The sequence below is a fragment of the Eptatretus burgeri genome, chromosome 3 (genome assembly GCF_056783735.1).
Source record: "Eptatretus burgeri isolate ZD-2024b chromosome 3, Ebu_testis_v1, whole genome shotgun sequence".
Taxonomy (NCBI): Eukaryota; Metazoa; Chordata; class Myxini; order Myxiniformes; family Myxinidae; genus Eptatretus; species Eptatretus burgeri.
The window spans coordinates 56915069-56930720 of record NC_140963.1 but is presented as its reverse complement, the minus strand read 5'-3'; the positions used below and the strand labels follow the sequence as shown (position 1 = coordinate 56930720).

Here is a 15652-nt window from a genome sequence, read left to right as displayed (position 1 = left end):
GGTGGAGAAGGGGCGGAGTCCAGAGGGCGAGGGTGGAGTAGTAGGCGGGATCAGGTAGGCTGGTAGGGTCGAGATTGTGTGGGCGGAGACGAGGAGGCGGAGTCGAGGAGCAGGAGGCGGGTCGTGGCGATGTCGATGAGGCGAGGCGTGGGCAGAGACGAGGAGGTGGAGACGAGGAGCAGGAGGTGGGTCGTAGCGATGTCGATGAGGCGAGGCGTGGGCAGAGACGAGGAGCAGGAGGTGGGTCGTAGCGATGTCGACGAGGCGAGGCGAGGCGAGGCGAGGCGAGGCGAGGCGAGGCGAGGCGAGGCGAGGCGAGGCGAGGCGAGGCGAGGCGAGGCGAGGCGAGGCGAGGGCAGCGACGAGGAGCAGGAAACACAGACCGACGGGGCAAGAGGGACTGCCCCGACTTTTATAGGGCCCGCAGCTCGGGGGGGAGGGGCCATGCCAAATCCAAACGTCATCACCCGAATCCGGCGCTTCGATTGGCCCCGACCCCTCACGTGGCCCGCCAGGAAACCGCCTCACTTCGTTTCCGGCAAGGCCATTTCAAACAGCGGCAATGTCGCGCTCTGACCCCACGAGACGACATGAATCGCCCACCACCGAAATTGGCACGCGAATCATCCTGCAAAAACCCCCGGTGACCAGTCGAGGGTCGCGCATGCCTGCTCGGGCGTTCGACCAGCGTCGATCAACGCGCTCGTTCCGCGCACACCAACGTGGCCCGCACTGTACATTCCCCGGCTCGATCGCAGCCTCACTGGCCACAGAGACGGGAAGACGTTCACCATCCGTGGATAATCCACCGCTGCCATCGAGGACTGAAGGTACATCGCCATGGATAAATCCATGCACGTTTCACGTGCGGCGTACGTGTATGCTTTCGAGCACATTCCATACAGTGCACGCGGTTCCGCCATTACGCACGTGGACAGCGCTCGCGTTCACACGACTCCGCCAGCGTGTGTGCGGAGTGACACCAATATGTGTCGGATATTGAGGTTAAAAAGGAACAAGCCGCTTCTATCTGCACACTCGTATCCTCCCCAACATGGCGTGGAGTCGGCTTTATTGGCCTCCGTACGCGTCTCGTGCAGCGTGGGCGTCGTGCTGGCCATTTCCCGTTCCGTGAAAAACACCATCCGTGCATCCTCTTAAGAGGTATTTACTTGCATGCCTTTCTAATGCAATCGGCTATTCTCCCCAGACCATCGGAAGCTCGAGTCGATAGTCCAGCACCAACTGGCACACCACATGACTCGCTGCAGTTTCCCCACCATGGCACCGCACGCGCTCGCCTCCACGAGGCCCCACCTTACAGTGAAGGCGCACGTGGCTGATTTACCTCAGTAAAAATCAGAAAAAAAAAAAAGAAGAGTAGGGATGAAATGAAGGAAAAAATTATTGAAGCAACCCGAGCTATTAGATCATCGCAACGCACTCCCTTGTGGTCCTGCTAAACAAAAGGAAGGGGACTATCTACACCTATAATAATGGAATAACTCTCTTGGGACATCTCTCTGTTGTATGCATGCGGTTCCGAGAACCACAACTATATATATATATATATATATATATATATATATATATATATATATATATATATATATATATATATATATATATATATATATTTGTATATATGTATATCTATATGTATATCTATATATCTATATATGTGTATATATATATATATATATATATATATATATATATGTATATATGTATATATGTATATGTATAAATGTGTAGAGCCTGGTGTTGGCGCAGTGGTTCGGGCAGCGGCTTGGGATCCAAAAGGTCCTGAATTCAAGCCCCGTTGGGCCACTGAATTAATACACCAGGGGTTGACTCAGCCTGTCATCCTTCCAAGGTCGGTGAAATGAGTACCAGTGTACTGAGCCGGTGTATACCCCGGTTAATATAGGTGTACCATATCCCTGTGTCGTAAGAGGCGACCAGGGTTGCGTCAGGAAGGGCATCCGGTGTAAAACATGTGCCAAATCACTATGCGGATCATACGGATGATCCGCTGTGGCAACCCCGAAAGGGAGCAGCCGAAAGAAGAAGAGAGATGTATAAATGTGTAAATGTATATGTATATATGTATCGACATATTTATATTTGTATAAACGTATCTATCTCTATCTCTATCTCTATCTCTATCTCTATCTCTATCTCTCTATCTATATATATATATATATATATATATATATATATATATATATATATATATATATATATATATATATATATATATATATATATATATATATATATATATATATATGTATGTATGCTATCACAGGTGCTATCACATACACACACACACACACATGGACACTTCTGCTTTAGCGATAGATGCAAAAATCTGGTATAGTTTCACTTGTGGTTCTGGACCCAAGCAAAAATATCTTTGTAACATCGCTCACAGCCCTCACCCTTCCCCCACCCCACCACCCAACACAATTAATTGGAAATATAATTTTAAAACTTGATTTTAAACTTGCAATATATCAATAAGCATTCACATGCCCCAAATATGATCTTCCCATTGTGTTAAGAAGCACCCAAACCAGATAGTATGCCTCCCTCAGGGGAATCTGCCTGGTCCATCTCGTTCTCACGTGATTAATAGCTGGCACAAGCTTTGTGTATTTTCACTTTGCGACGATGTCCTTTGTCGAAGAATCCGTCGCCATTGCTCCATTGGTCATGACGCACAGCATCGTCTTTCCAATCGGAGACGTCCATTAAATATATCACTAAGCCTGCCATGATCATAGGAGGCACTCCTGCAAGGTTCATAGTCCATTCACTGGTAGCGATCCATTGAGGGTTTTGTAAAATGCGTCCGTCTACGATCCGTTGGGCCTTGCACCGGTGCACATCTTCGGAAATTTTTGCATTAATGGGCAGCTGCAAGATCTCAGTGCTTTGGCTGAACTAAGAAACTGTATCGTGCGCAAGAGGCACATCCCTTTCTCTCTGGTTCTTTTCCCAGTATTTTTAGCTTCTTTTAGAAACTTTGTGAGCCATTTTTGATAATCCTAATTTCGCACACATGATGTATGTAACCATGCTCCAATCAACATTGCTGCTCAGGGGTTTATGTGCATGCACATTCAGCATTTTGGGGCGGATTATGTCTTTTCGAAAGTCCCATATTGGCAGATGATATTTTGATTTCAATCCTTGCTGAATGAATGAAATTCATGATGGAAGAGCTTGATTTGGAGAGTCCAAAGATCAGACAAAAGGTGAATGACAAAGACAAACAGAATGTTCAATCACGATGCAAATGAGAGAGTTCTTAGAATATGAAACCCTGCACAGTGTTCAGGTATATACCTCAATTTTAATAAAACAGTGATTTTAAAGATCGTTTGAAAAAAAAAATCCAGTTGTGTAGTTAGTGCTATTGAAGCGGTCTTATACACCACCCTATAGAACAAATGCCAGGTACTGCAAAACTAGAGGTTCTAGGAAGTATTAAGAAGGTTATTTCATTCTACATTGTTCAAGTATGTAATTTAATTTCAATAAATAATGTAATATATCTAAATTAATTCCGGAAGTTTACTGCCATTGACACAGTGTCTATTACACCACCCTATCTAACACGTTACATTAGTAATGCGTGCCTGTTGTTTGCGTCCTTTGACATCCTTAAAAACAGTGTTTCCTATTTAGCATTATTTTCAATTCTGTTTCACTGTCAAGTAGGCAGACAGAACTTATCTCGTTCCTCGCTGCTCATGTGTGATCGGGACAAATTCAGTCTGGTGTTGGCTTTGCGGTTAGAGTGACTGGCTTGGGGGTTTTTTGGGGTCCTGAGTTTGAGCCCTTGTTTTTCTGTTGAATTAACACCAGGTGGGTTGACTTAGCCTGTCATGCTTCCGAGGTCAGCGAAATGAATACCAGTGTACTGGCAATAGGGGCACTGCATCAGCGGCACAGCCACACCCTCAGCCAATGATGCTACCCGCAGCCTTGTGCTGCACACAAAAGAGGAGCGACAAATTCAGACACAAAGTTCTTTAAAACGGCAAACTTTTCTTCCGATTGGTGTTCAAAATATAACATTCAACTTAAATAATTCATTCCGCGATCATAAACTGACGTTTGTTTATGGACAGACAGACGCATATGTGAACCAGTTGCTCAACCCTGCTCTTTACTTTAAAAAAAAGAAAAAAAAAAGGAAGAGATCCAAATTGATCCTTGAAACGTGAAGAAACCAGCGATTCCATTTATTTATGACAACTTGTACAAATGGATACACATCACTTTGAAGAAGCGAAGACTTGAAATATCGCAGAATGAGCAGCATTTCGAAAAGATAAAAACGACATGAAAAGTAACCTGTCCTCGTGATTTTAAAGGTAAGTTTACAATCTGTTCTCCCAGGAATGACATATGGCAGTGAAATATAGTCCCTGACAAATAATGTAGAGCAAAATTGATCACCATCAAGAAAAGTATGTGGATATTTCACTCTGAAGTGTTGCTCCCGATTTTGTTGAAACTTTTTCCAAAAGGAATAAATTTATGGAAGAAATTAAGGAAATGTGTCGTCAGACCAGAGCAATTTCACCGTGACTTGTTAAATGTTTGTTACATTTGTTTGTTTGTTTGTTTTTGACTTTTGTGTTGCATTTACATCGCTTGCGTGTCTTGCATCCAAATTTGGAGTTTCAGTATTTCACAACTGAAATAATGTGCAAAATAGTGGCATTCAGCCATTTAACTGATAAGTGATGTTGGTGGGAACTGTGATGAAGAAGAGCGATGTGCTGTCAGAGTTTTTTTGAAAAAATTGGAAATGTGGTGTTACCTTTAAAATTTTTCTTCCATTGCTTTGCTTTCAGAGACAGTAATCCGACTACTGCTGGGAATCCTCATCACATTGATTTCAGGCTGTGGAAATATCAACGCACAGATACGCAAGTTATTTTAATTTCTCATCTTCTTGGTGTGGGAACGTCAAATGTATTGCTGGAATGATTTTTAAAGAGTACCGTGTAGTCTTTTTCCACATCAAGCTCTACCGGGTGATGCCAGTTGTCACCCGTGTGCAAGTTACATATTACAAAATGCCTTTGCTAAAGTTTTCTTGCCAATTGTTTGTATTTTATGATGACTCGATAAGCTTGTACTGTCGAGGAAAGTTTGGCTCATCAAGTCCTCAAATAATATACCTTTATTATGTGCTATAAAGTTTTCACCATATGTCTTGTCTATATTTTTTTTAAGAAGAAGAAGAAGAAGAAGGTGCTTCCAACCAAAATAAAAAACTAGATCGAATCAGCTAATTTGAGCAAAAAAGCGAGAGCAGACCCAGTCTCAGGAAACGTTTCGCCAGCTTCTCAGCCGACCTCATCAGGCACAATAGGCAACCCCCCCCCCCCCGTGTCTGGTTTTTATTTTTAATTGACCGCTCATTTCCGGTCACATGCTGGTGCTCCAGGTCAAATGGAGGAATGTTTTTCTTTTTCTTAAAAAAAAAAAAAAATTTGCAAAAGCAAAAACACATGTCAAATCACATAATTGAAGGGGTGTTCTGCTCTTTTTATTGTTTTTACTTACACGTGATCTGGTGTTGTATGTGTGTGGGTGAGCACGTGTGTGCGCTTGTTGTTTTTGTGTTTCCGGGGCATGAACACGGCCGGTTTCGTGTCCGGGTTTGGCATGATGAGGTGTTGGTTGTGCGAGTGTTGGGGTTCTCGTTGGGTGTTGTGCACACGTGAATGTGGTGTTTGGGATTGAGTGTTATTTGTTTCTCATCTTATCGAGCCGTTTACACCATCAAGTTTTCACCATTTGCATCAGAGGTGTGTATTGTGTGGGTATGTCCACCATCTCCACAGTTAGACCACCCTCCTGGCTCTTCACATGCCCCACTTCCAAAATCGAACTGTCGTTTATTAGATGTAGTGTCGAGGACATGGGTCCTTTCAGTTAAATTTTTGAGCAGGACTCCTCGAACTAATTTGACTTCTTTAAATTGCCTTGGCTTTGGAAGATGACAGCGTCCATGCCCGAGCTGCTAAGGTCTGTGCTGCACTGTGTTTGTTGGAGATTGGATTGCAGGAGTTAAAATCCAGTAAGCTGCTGGTGTGGATTGGGTTCCTGTAAACGGAGGTCTTCATGGAGCCGTCAGGCTGACGGTAAACCTCCACATCCAAAAAGGGCAATTTGCTTTCTTTTTCAATTTTGATTGTGAAGTTCATATATATATATATATATATATATATATATATATATATATATATATATATATATATATATATATATATATATATATATATATATATATATATATATTGTGTGTGTGTGTGTATATATATGTATATGTATAATTATATATATGCATATATATATTGTTGTGGTTGACCAAATTCGCAAACCACCATTCAGGTCCCTTAGGTGAGATATCTCGGTAAGTATATGTGTAGTTAGGCCCAAACCCGTTGTCTAGAGGGAATAAATGTCATTCATTAGGGCTGCGACTCTTCAGGATAGCCGTTTTTCTTTTACTATCTTTATTTTGGACCAACCGCCATTATTACCACCACCAACCACGTCTCAACAGCCATCACAACAACAACCACCGACCACAACGCCGCTTCACCACAACCGCCACGACCTTTACCGTCACAACTCGCCACCATCGCATCACCGTCATCTCGCGCCACTCGTGGGCACCGATGCTGGACTCGTGTAGAGCGCGCACCGAGCAGCGTGTTCAAAAGCATCGCGGACTTTCCGCAGAAAAACGGATCAAAAACGACTCACGCCCACTTTTGTTCCGTCCAATCGGTGAGCGAGGGGCGATTTGGCCCCGCCTCCAGGGCGTTGGAGGGCGGTCGCTATATGCAAATTCATGGATCAAAAAGCATTCACGCCCACTTTTCCTCGGGCCAATGGGGAGCCAGCAAGAGAGGTGAAAGGTCGGAGGCAGAGGGTCAAAGATGAAGGAGCGAGGCCACGGGGGATATAAGGGGCCGCGTTCGTCAGTCGAGGAGTTCAGTTCGCAGGAGGAAGAGTTGAGTTGGAAGCGGAGAAGCAGTTCGCAGTGGGCAGTTCGCAGTTGGGAGTTCGCGGAGTCGGAGTGAAGAGGACGGAGCTGTGGAGAGGCGGCGGCGGCGAAGGCGGACGAGGGGGTGCTCGCGTCGGATTCGGGGAACTGCAGAGAGAAAGGCCGGCGGCGCGACCGAGGTCGTGGTGGAGACGCTCGTCGCGGGACCCGCGATTTTGTGAAATCCTCCTTTCCCCGAGCATCAGCAACCCCCTCCTGTTTCCCCCCGCGCTGAGATAGTGCGACAAAAGGGGGCCCCCTTCCCACCCCCTACCAGACACTGTCCGCGAGGCCCGCGGAGTTGAGGCACCACCGCCGCTCCGCGTCTCATCATCAGACGGGAAGGCCCGACACGGTCTCGGCCCCAGGCCCGCCTACCCCCTCATCCTGGAGGGTGGTTCTCTTTTCTTTTGCTTTGGGAATATGTGTTGTCGGCGCCGTCTGTGAAGTAAAATTGTATAAGTGTTGCCGTGTGCTCGCGTAGTCGGTATTAGATCTGCATTGTTGCATTTGCTTTTTGTCTTCTTCTTTTCTATGTGCTTTTGGTGGAATTGTATATGTGTGCTTCCCGTGTGCTCTGAAATAAATGTGCTTATTATTGAACTGTTTTCCCGCTTCGCTTCGTCATTTCTTTCATTGAATCCTCATCTTGCTTCACGTAAAGGGTTGGTCGTGGGTTAAGACGCCCGATAATTAATCGAACCGTCGAGGTCGACGAATAACACCGCTCGGGTATCCCGATAGTACGGAACGGGTCGCTTAAGTGGCCCGTGTCCGAAGTCGACCTGCGGCGAGGTGCGATCGCCCGGTATACCCTCCGTGTGGGTACTTAGGTAGGTCGAATTTGGCGAGCAACCCTATCCCACGCGGGGGCCGATTGGCTCGATCGCGGTGAGACCGAAAGGTCCACCCGTGACTGGTTCCCGGCGTTAGTCCGAGAGGGTCACGACTGGATTGTCCGTCCGGTGGGCGACGTGTCGCGATTCGAGTTACGTGGCCGTTCGCACGCCGGCGGGCGCGAATCCGCGACACTGGTGTCAGGAGTGGGATATAAACTCATCGCCCTCCTCGCAGCACTGGTAACGGAGAACGGGAAAACGGGCTGTCCTGTCTCCAATTAAATTCACGGGAATCGGTCCAGGGGTGAGAGGAGCGACCCCCGATTCCCTCCAAATTACGAGCGAGCTAAATTAACCCTTTAAGAGAAGCAAGATGGCGTCTCAAGGCGAGCGGGAGCCGGGGGTATTAGGTATGTGTCGTCATGTAGGATCCATGGCCCAGGTCGGTTCTTTTTATAATTATAACCCCACCACTAACTGTGGTCAGTGGGAGCGGCTTGAGCACGAACTTTGCCAGCAAACGGAGTCGCACAATGACAGCACGGAGCGGGCTGATATTAATGGCACAGCACGAGGCGTGAGCTCCCAGTCACCGGTTCAAGGCACGTGGTCACGGCATGTGCCATGGCAGGCGTGGCAGGATGACTATGCGAGCATTGGCAGGCTTCAGGCACAATTGGGGGATGTCTTGGAAAAGGTGAAGCGTTATGAAGAATATATCGAGGAGGTGCAACGTGGAGTGGACGAGTCACAACGGCACGCAGACGCGCTTCAGAAAAATTACGTGTACGGGGGGACACAGCGATTGGACGATTTACTGGAACGAATTCGGTGGTAAAAACATGACTTGGCCAATAGAGTCGACAAATTACGTGGGAAAAAGAATTTGGTAGTGTTTTATACCCGTCAGTTGGAATATGCGAAGAGCAAACTGAACAAAAGAATAGAGGAACAGCAGATTGGTATCTCCCAGGAAAGGAAACAATGGGAGGAAGAATGGAAAACCGAGCTCGAAAAAAAACAAAAGGAGCACGACTTGGAAGTAAAACAATTAATGGAAAAATTATTGGAGCAAGCAAGGCAGTTCAAAGAACTGGAGGGGAGAGTGAGGGAAATACAGTTGGAAGAGAAAAAATGTGAACACGATGGGGAGTTGGAACAATTGAAGGAAGAGATGAGAACAGGCAATCAGGAAAGAGAAAGCCTAGAATGGAAGATAAAAAGAGGAGAGAGACAGCTCGAGGAAAGGTCGGAGGAATTGCTGGAAAAGTCAGAACAGTTTGAAGAACTGCAGGGAGAATTGAGGGAGGAAGGAGAAAGGAAAACAAAGCTCGAAAAGGAAAAACGCGAACAAGATGGAGAATTGGAACTGCTGAAGCGAGAGGTAAGGGCAAGCCAGTTTAAAAGAGAAATCCTGGAAGGGGAGATTAGAATGGGAAAGGAATGGCAGAAAAAACTAAATGAATACAGTAAAAAAGGGACGAATTGAGGAGGGAAGCGGTGGAAAGAAGAGATGAAATGAGTGAAGAAGCACGCAAATTGAGAAAGGAATTGGAAACAAAAACTTCTGAGAAACTGAAACACGAAAACAAAGAAAGAGGATTACAAGACGAACTGAGGATGTTAAAAGAGGAAAGGAAGAAAACAGAGAATGAAACGTTAAGGAACCACACTGAGCAGATTGAACAATTCGAAGCCAAAGCAAAGTCGGAGTGTGCGGAGATGAGAAAGGAATTGGAAAAGAAAGCTTCTGAGTTACAGAAACACCAGAACAAAGAGAGGGAATTACAAAACGAGTTGAGGATGGTGAGAGAAGAAAGAACGACAACAGAGAATGAAACGTTAAGAAACCACACTGTACAGATCGAACAGCTGGAAGCGAAGGCCAGATTAAAGAATGAGGAACAAGAAAGAGTACTGAAAGAACAAGGAATGAGACAGGAGAAGGAAATCAGCCAACTGAAGGAAACCACGAGATTGCAGAATGAGATGCAAGAAAGAGTAATGATGGAAGAACGAATCAGACAGGAGAAGGAAGTCAGCCAACTGAAAGAAATAACGAGATTGCAGAATGAGATACAAGAAAGAGTAATGATGGAAGAACGAATCAGACAGGAGAAGGAAGTCAGCCAACTGAAAGAAATAACGAGATTGCAGAATGAGGAACAAGAAATGGTACTGAAAGAACAAGGAATGAGACAGGAGAAGGAAATCAGCCAACTGAAGGAAACCACGAGATTGCAGAATGAGATGCAAAAAAGAGTAATGAAGGAAGAACAAATCAGACAGGAGAAGGAAGTCAGCCAACTGAAAGAAATAACGAGATTGCAGAATGAGGAACAAGAGAGACAGTGGAATAAAAAACTGAAAGTGTATGAATTTGAAACTGAACGACAAAAGGAAAAAATAGGTTGGAATACGAGGAGAAGTTGAAGGAGCAAGGAATGAAGCAGGAAGGAGAAATCAGGAGATTGAAGGACACAAGGAGATTGGAGAGGGAAGAACGAGAGGAACAATGGAATAGAAAACAAAAAGAACATGAATCTGAGGTTGACCAATTGAAAGAAAAGCTGAGGCTGGAGTACGAGGAGATAGACAAAGAACAGCGAATGAAACACAAAATGGAGATGAACCAAATGAAGAAAACCATGAAACTGGATAAGGAAAGACAGGAGAGGAAACGAGGAAGAGTAATTAGACAGCAGCAAATGAAACACAAAAAGGAGATTAACCAAATGAAGAAAACCATGAAACTGGAGAAGGAAGGACAGGAGAGGAAACGAGGAAGAGTAGTGAGAGAACAGCGAATGAAACACAGGAAGGAAATGAGCCAATTGAAAGAAACAATGAGATTGGAAAACAAAGAGCAGGAGGCACAGTGGGAGAGAAAACAACAACTATATGAGTGTGAAATTGAACAACTAAAACGGAGAGCGAAACTGGAGTCAACGGAGATTGAGGAGCTCCGGAGGGAGAACGAACAGGTAATGGGGCTCAGAGAGAAAGAACGACTCAGATGGGAAGGAAAAAGGAACCAGGAAGAGACAGAAATAAGGAACAAGGAGAGAAAATGTATAGAGACACGGGAGACAAGAGACGAGGTGAAAGGAATTGCGAGGGAGAGAAGAGAACAATTAAGACGGAAAGCAAGGATGAGGTACGCAGAGATCGTGAAAGAGCAAGGAGTGAAAAACAGGGAAGGACGGGAGCGACTGAAGGAGAAAGCAAGGTTGACCTACATAAAGATAAGGGAAAGACGCCAGAAAGAAGCAGAGACCAATAGACAAGAGGAGACGACAGAAAGAATAAAATGTATAGAGACACGGGAGATAGAGGGTGAATTGGACAAGGTTAGTGACGCACACACACACAGAGGTAGTGGAGGACAATGGGGGTGAGCTGGTGGACTGGGTGGAGGCCCGGTGCGAGCAGCGGGATAGCCTCCTCCAGGAACGAGGGGAGGGAGTATGCCCCCTTGAGGCGAGTCACGACCAGGTGGGTTCGGTCGTGTTTTGCGAGGTTGAGGGGAGGAGTGCTGCGAACGGGTGCTTGGAGAGCTTGGGGGGTATAGAGGCCCCGGAGACCCTTGTGGGGACACAAATCCCCAGTGTGGTTGTCCCTGTGTGTGTGGTGCAAGGCGTGAGTGCGTCCCCGTGTGTGGAAGCGACCACGTGTGTGAGTGGTGTGGTGGCGATGGTGCCAGGGTACGTGCTTCCCAGCACGCCGTGTGTGGGTGAGGCACCGTGTGTGAGTGAGGCCGTGTGTGTGGATGAAACGGCCAGTATGAGTGAGGCACCGCGGGTGAGTGCCCCCGCGTGTGTGAGTGAGGCACGGAGTGTGGATGAGGAACCGCGGGTGAGTGCCCCCGCGTGTGTAAGTAGTATGGTTTGTGTGAGTAGTGAGGCACGCGTGAGTGAACGGCCGAGTGCAAGGGAGACCGTGTGTGTGAGAGAGCGGTATGTAAGGGAGATGTCGGTGGGCATGCGGGAGCACGCAGCCGCGTCTCCCGGGGTGAATGTGATGGAATGGACTGTGAGCGTCGTAACACGCAGGTGTGCGTGGGTTGAATGGCGACGACGGCGACATGTAAGGAAAGAAAGCCGGGTAGCGGCTGTAGTTGTTTCGGGGACCGTGCCGGGTTCACCTAGCAGTGAGCACGCGGTCCGTGCTGTGCAACGCACGAGACCACCACGTGCTCGCTTGCGAGAGTGAAGTCCCGGTCCGGAAACGCACGCGGTGGATTTGCCGATCCCGCGGACGGACAAAGTTTAGGCAGGATTCTGGATTTGGACCGGACGGGTTCTCCACGCGATCGTGTGTGTTAAGCTCCAACGGGCAAAGCACATGTGTTCGCGTGGGGAACCCCTCGAGACGTGGGGCTTGTGTTTTTTTTTTATGCCCACGGTGACGCCATGGCTGCACGTGGGGTTGGAATCCGGCAGGAGGGGTATCCCTGCCGGATGGTACCGTCCAAGGAGGGACGAGGTACACGTGCAGCTGCATGACGTCACGGGATAGCGTAGTGGGCACGAGCTGCGAGTTGCCGCGCTGGTGCTGCGCATGGAAAAAAAAAAAAAAAAAAAGCAAGCCTCACTTTCGGGTGCACAGGATTCCTGGGCAAGGGGTGGAAGACCCCCTTACCCGGGGCACATGATGGAAACTAGTTATTGGGAAGGGTTAGCTTAGTTAGACCGACTTCATGGGGCAGGGGTAAGTCCTCATGAGTCCGTGGAATGGATTAGGTAGAGGGATTTAGTGAGCTTTAGGTGGGGAAATTGATTAATGGGATTATTTGAGGACATGGACAGACTTGTGAATGTGTAGAGGGGACGTAGCTTAGCTACGTAGTGTTAAAAGGAACGTGCTACTAGTTTAAGGGACGACGTGGGAGCACGAGTTAGTTAGGGGAGGTAGTTAGGAGGATGGCAGAGTTCAGCGGTGTGTGTGTTGAAGAGTTGGTGAGTTGTGAGGTGAGTACTTGTTGTGTGAGTGGAGCGAATGGGGAATGCATGGTGCGATGAGTGATTGGGGGGAGGAGTGACTCCCGCCCAAGGGACCCCCGGGGTCAGTGTAGAGTGAGTTAGCTGGGTTAGTCAAATTAACAAAAATGGAGGTCGTTTTGCTGTTGGTGGGAATGTAGGCTCGAAACCCATTTGGAGGGGTGCAGGAGCCCTGTTGACGGGCTTGGGAGCGTGGCTGCGAAAGGTGAGTATCGCTGAGTGGGTACCCCGGGCACCAGGCTAGTCGGCCGTGGTAGGCCAAGGGCCCATGGGGGGCCGGGATAGCGTAGTGGGCACAGGTGCGCCTGCTTGGTGCGGGGGCCCGGGGCGCCATTAGCCGCGTGGGCAGTGTTGTGGGCATGGGTGACCCTCGGAAAGGGGCCTGGGAAGCCAGCCTGCCACGTGTGCGTTTCAGGGGAGGTGCCATAGGGGGCACTCCCCGGTGTTAGGGAGCTGGTAGGCTCGGAGGCAGTGTAGTGCCCGGGGGTGCCATAGCGGGAGATTCGGCAGAGGGTCGTGCCTGCCAAAGGGAGCCACGTGTCCCAGCCAGGAGACCGTGTGAGGGCACGGAGAGAAAATTGGGGGGCGAGGCCCGAAATTGTGAGGACACCAACACAGGCGACGGGAATCTGGGTTGTTGGAACCAATAGTTTAAGCGAGAGGCGCTTGTTGAAAGCCCCGGGGTAGTTTAACAGTTAAATGGTCAGGGTAGATTAGGAGATGTACGCCTCCGCACCATCCATCCCCTCGCTCTCGTTGTGGGCCGCTGGACCCACTTTGGGTTAGATCGCTGAAGTCTGGGGAGGCCATTCTGAGGCTTCGTTGGGCCTCGACACAGGACGCTAGCTCTCCCTTATTCCCCTCCGGGAAGGGAACGTAGGGGTTGGGAGTAGGCTAGGTGACAGGATAGGTTAGCCGAACAAGGACGATAAAGGGGGTTAGGGGACGATTTATAGTGGGGAAGTAAAAATAAAAAAATAAAAAAATAAGTTGGGGCTAAATTGGGGTTTGACAAATTAAGGGAGTGGGTATGTACAGTGACAGGCAAAGGCGATAGGTTGGGAGGGAGACAGGTAGGGAGGTCCGAGCCCGCCTTCCAAGTGGCCAGCACCACCGCACTCCCTCCACCAACCTCCACTGAACGGCAAAGGCTGGCCAACTTCATCTGCAGCTGCTGTGCTGCAAGGCCTGTGCCGGCCAGTTCATCTGCAGCTGTGGTACTTCAAGGCCTGTGCCGGCCAGTTCTTCTGCGGGCTGTGTTTGCCTGCAGCGGCCTTCTTCTGCAGGCTGTGTTTGCCTGCTGCCTTTGCCATGCCATGCCCAATGCCCCCGTTCACCAGCCCCGTTCAATTTTTGCTTTGCCCCCCCCCCCTGTTCATTTCCATGTGCGCCAGGATCCGCAAGGCAACAGTTTGCAAGCTGCGAGAACTGCCCTGTTGGCAGCTACAACACGGGCCTGCAGTGGCGGCCCGTGCACCGTGTTTGTGTTCATCCATCCATTCGTTGTGTTCATTGCGTGTGCCACTTGAGCTGGCACGGAGACTGCGTTGTGCAGCCCATGCACCGTTGTGGTTCACTGCGTTCAGTTCAAACCATTCATCCATCCATTCGTGTGTTCATTGCGTGTGCCACTTGAGCTGGCACGGAGACTACGTTTGTGCAGCCCATGCACCGTTGTGGTTCACTGCGTTCAGTTCAAAAGGGAAGGCCTTGGACTGCGTGTGAGCAGCCGGCCACGTTCCCTGTCACCTGCATTGTTTGAGCCAGAGACTGCATGCGGGCAGCCTGGCTCCCTGCTAACTGCTTTCTTTTTGCAGAGTTCAGTGATCCTGGGCCATGGTTTAGTGTAAAATTTGTAAGTTAAGGTTAAGATGTACTGTAAATATGAGTGCGCCCCCGGCATGTTTGTCTTAGCGCCGGCAATTTTATTTAAGTCGTCCGTGTGAGTGAGTTTGTTTAGGTAGTTACTCAGCCCTTAGGTTATTTATTTTGGGGACACGAATACCATGAATGTCGCACTCAGGGATCCGTAGGTAAAATGTACTAGGGGAAAACTACACATGATGGCACACGAAAATTTGACGACTCGGGACGAGTCTGTAAAAAGGGGAGGGGGTAATGTTGTGGTTGACCAAATTCGCAAACCACCATTCAGGTCCCTTAGGTGAGATATCTCGGTAAGTATATGTGTAGTTAGGCCCAAACCCGTTGTCTAGAGGGAATAAATGTCATTCATGAGGGCTGCGACTCTTCAGGATAGCCGTTTTTCTTTTACTATCTTTATTTTGGACCAACCGCCATTATTACCACCACCAACCACGTCTCAACAGCCATCACAACAACAACCACCAACCACAACGCCGCTTCACCACAACCGCCACGACCTTTACCGTCACAACTCGCCACCATCGCATCACCGTCATCTCGCGCCACTCGTGGGCACCGATGCTGGACTCGTGTAGAGCGCGCACCGAGCAGCGTGTTCAAAAGCATCGCGGACTTTCCGCAGAAAAACGGATCAAAAACGACTCACGCCCACTTTTGTTCCGTCCAATCGGTGAGCGAGGGGCGATTTGGCCCCGCCTCCAGGGCGTTGGAGAGCGGTCGCTATATGCAAATTCATGGATCAAAAAGCATTCACGCCCACTTTTCCTCGGGCCAATGGGGAGCCAGCAAGAGAGGTGAAAGGTCGGAGGCAGAGGGTCAAAGATGAAGGAGCGAGGCCACGG

At 48.4% G+C, this 15652-nt stretch overlaps 1 protein-coding gene across 1 annotated transcript in view; it reads left to right on the top strand.

Moving 5' to 3' along the window:
• The window catches only part of LOC147029967 (uncharacterized), a 57953-nt gene that overhangs the window by 8638 nt on the left and 33663 nt on the right, over positions 1-15652 (top strand). The window contains exon 2 of the mRNA XM_085872153.1: positions 5703-5837. Within this exon, the coding sequence (XP_085728279.1) occupies positions 5703-5837 (135 nt within the window). The remainder of the gene's footprint in view (positions 1-5702; positions 5838-15652) is intronic.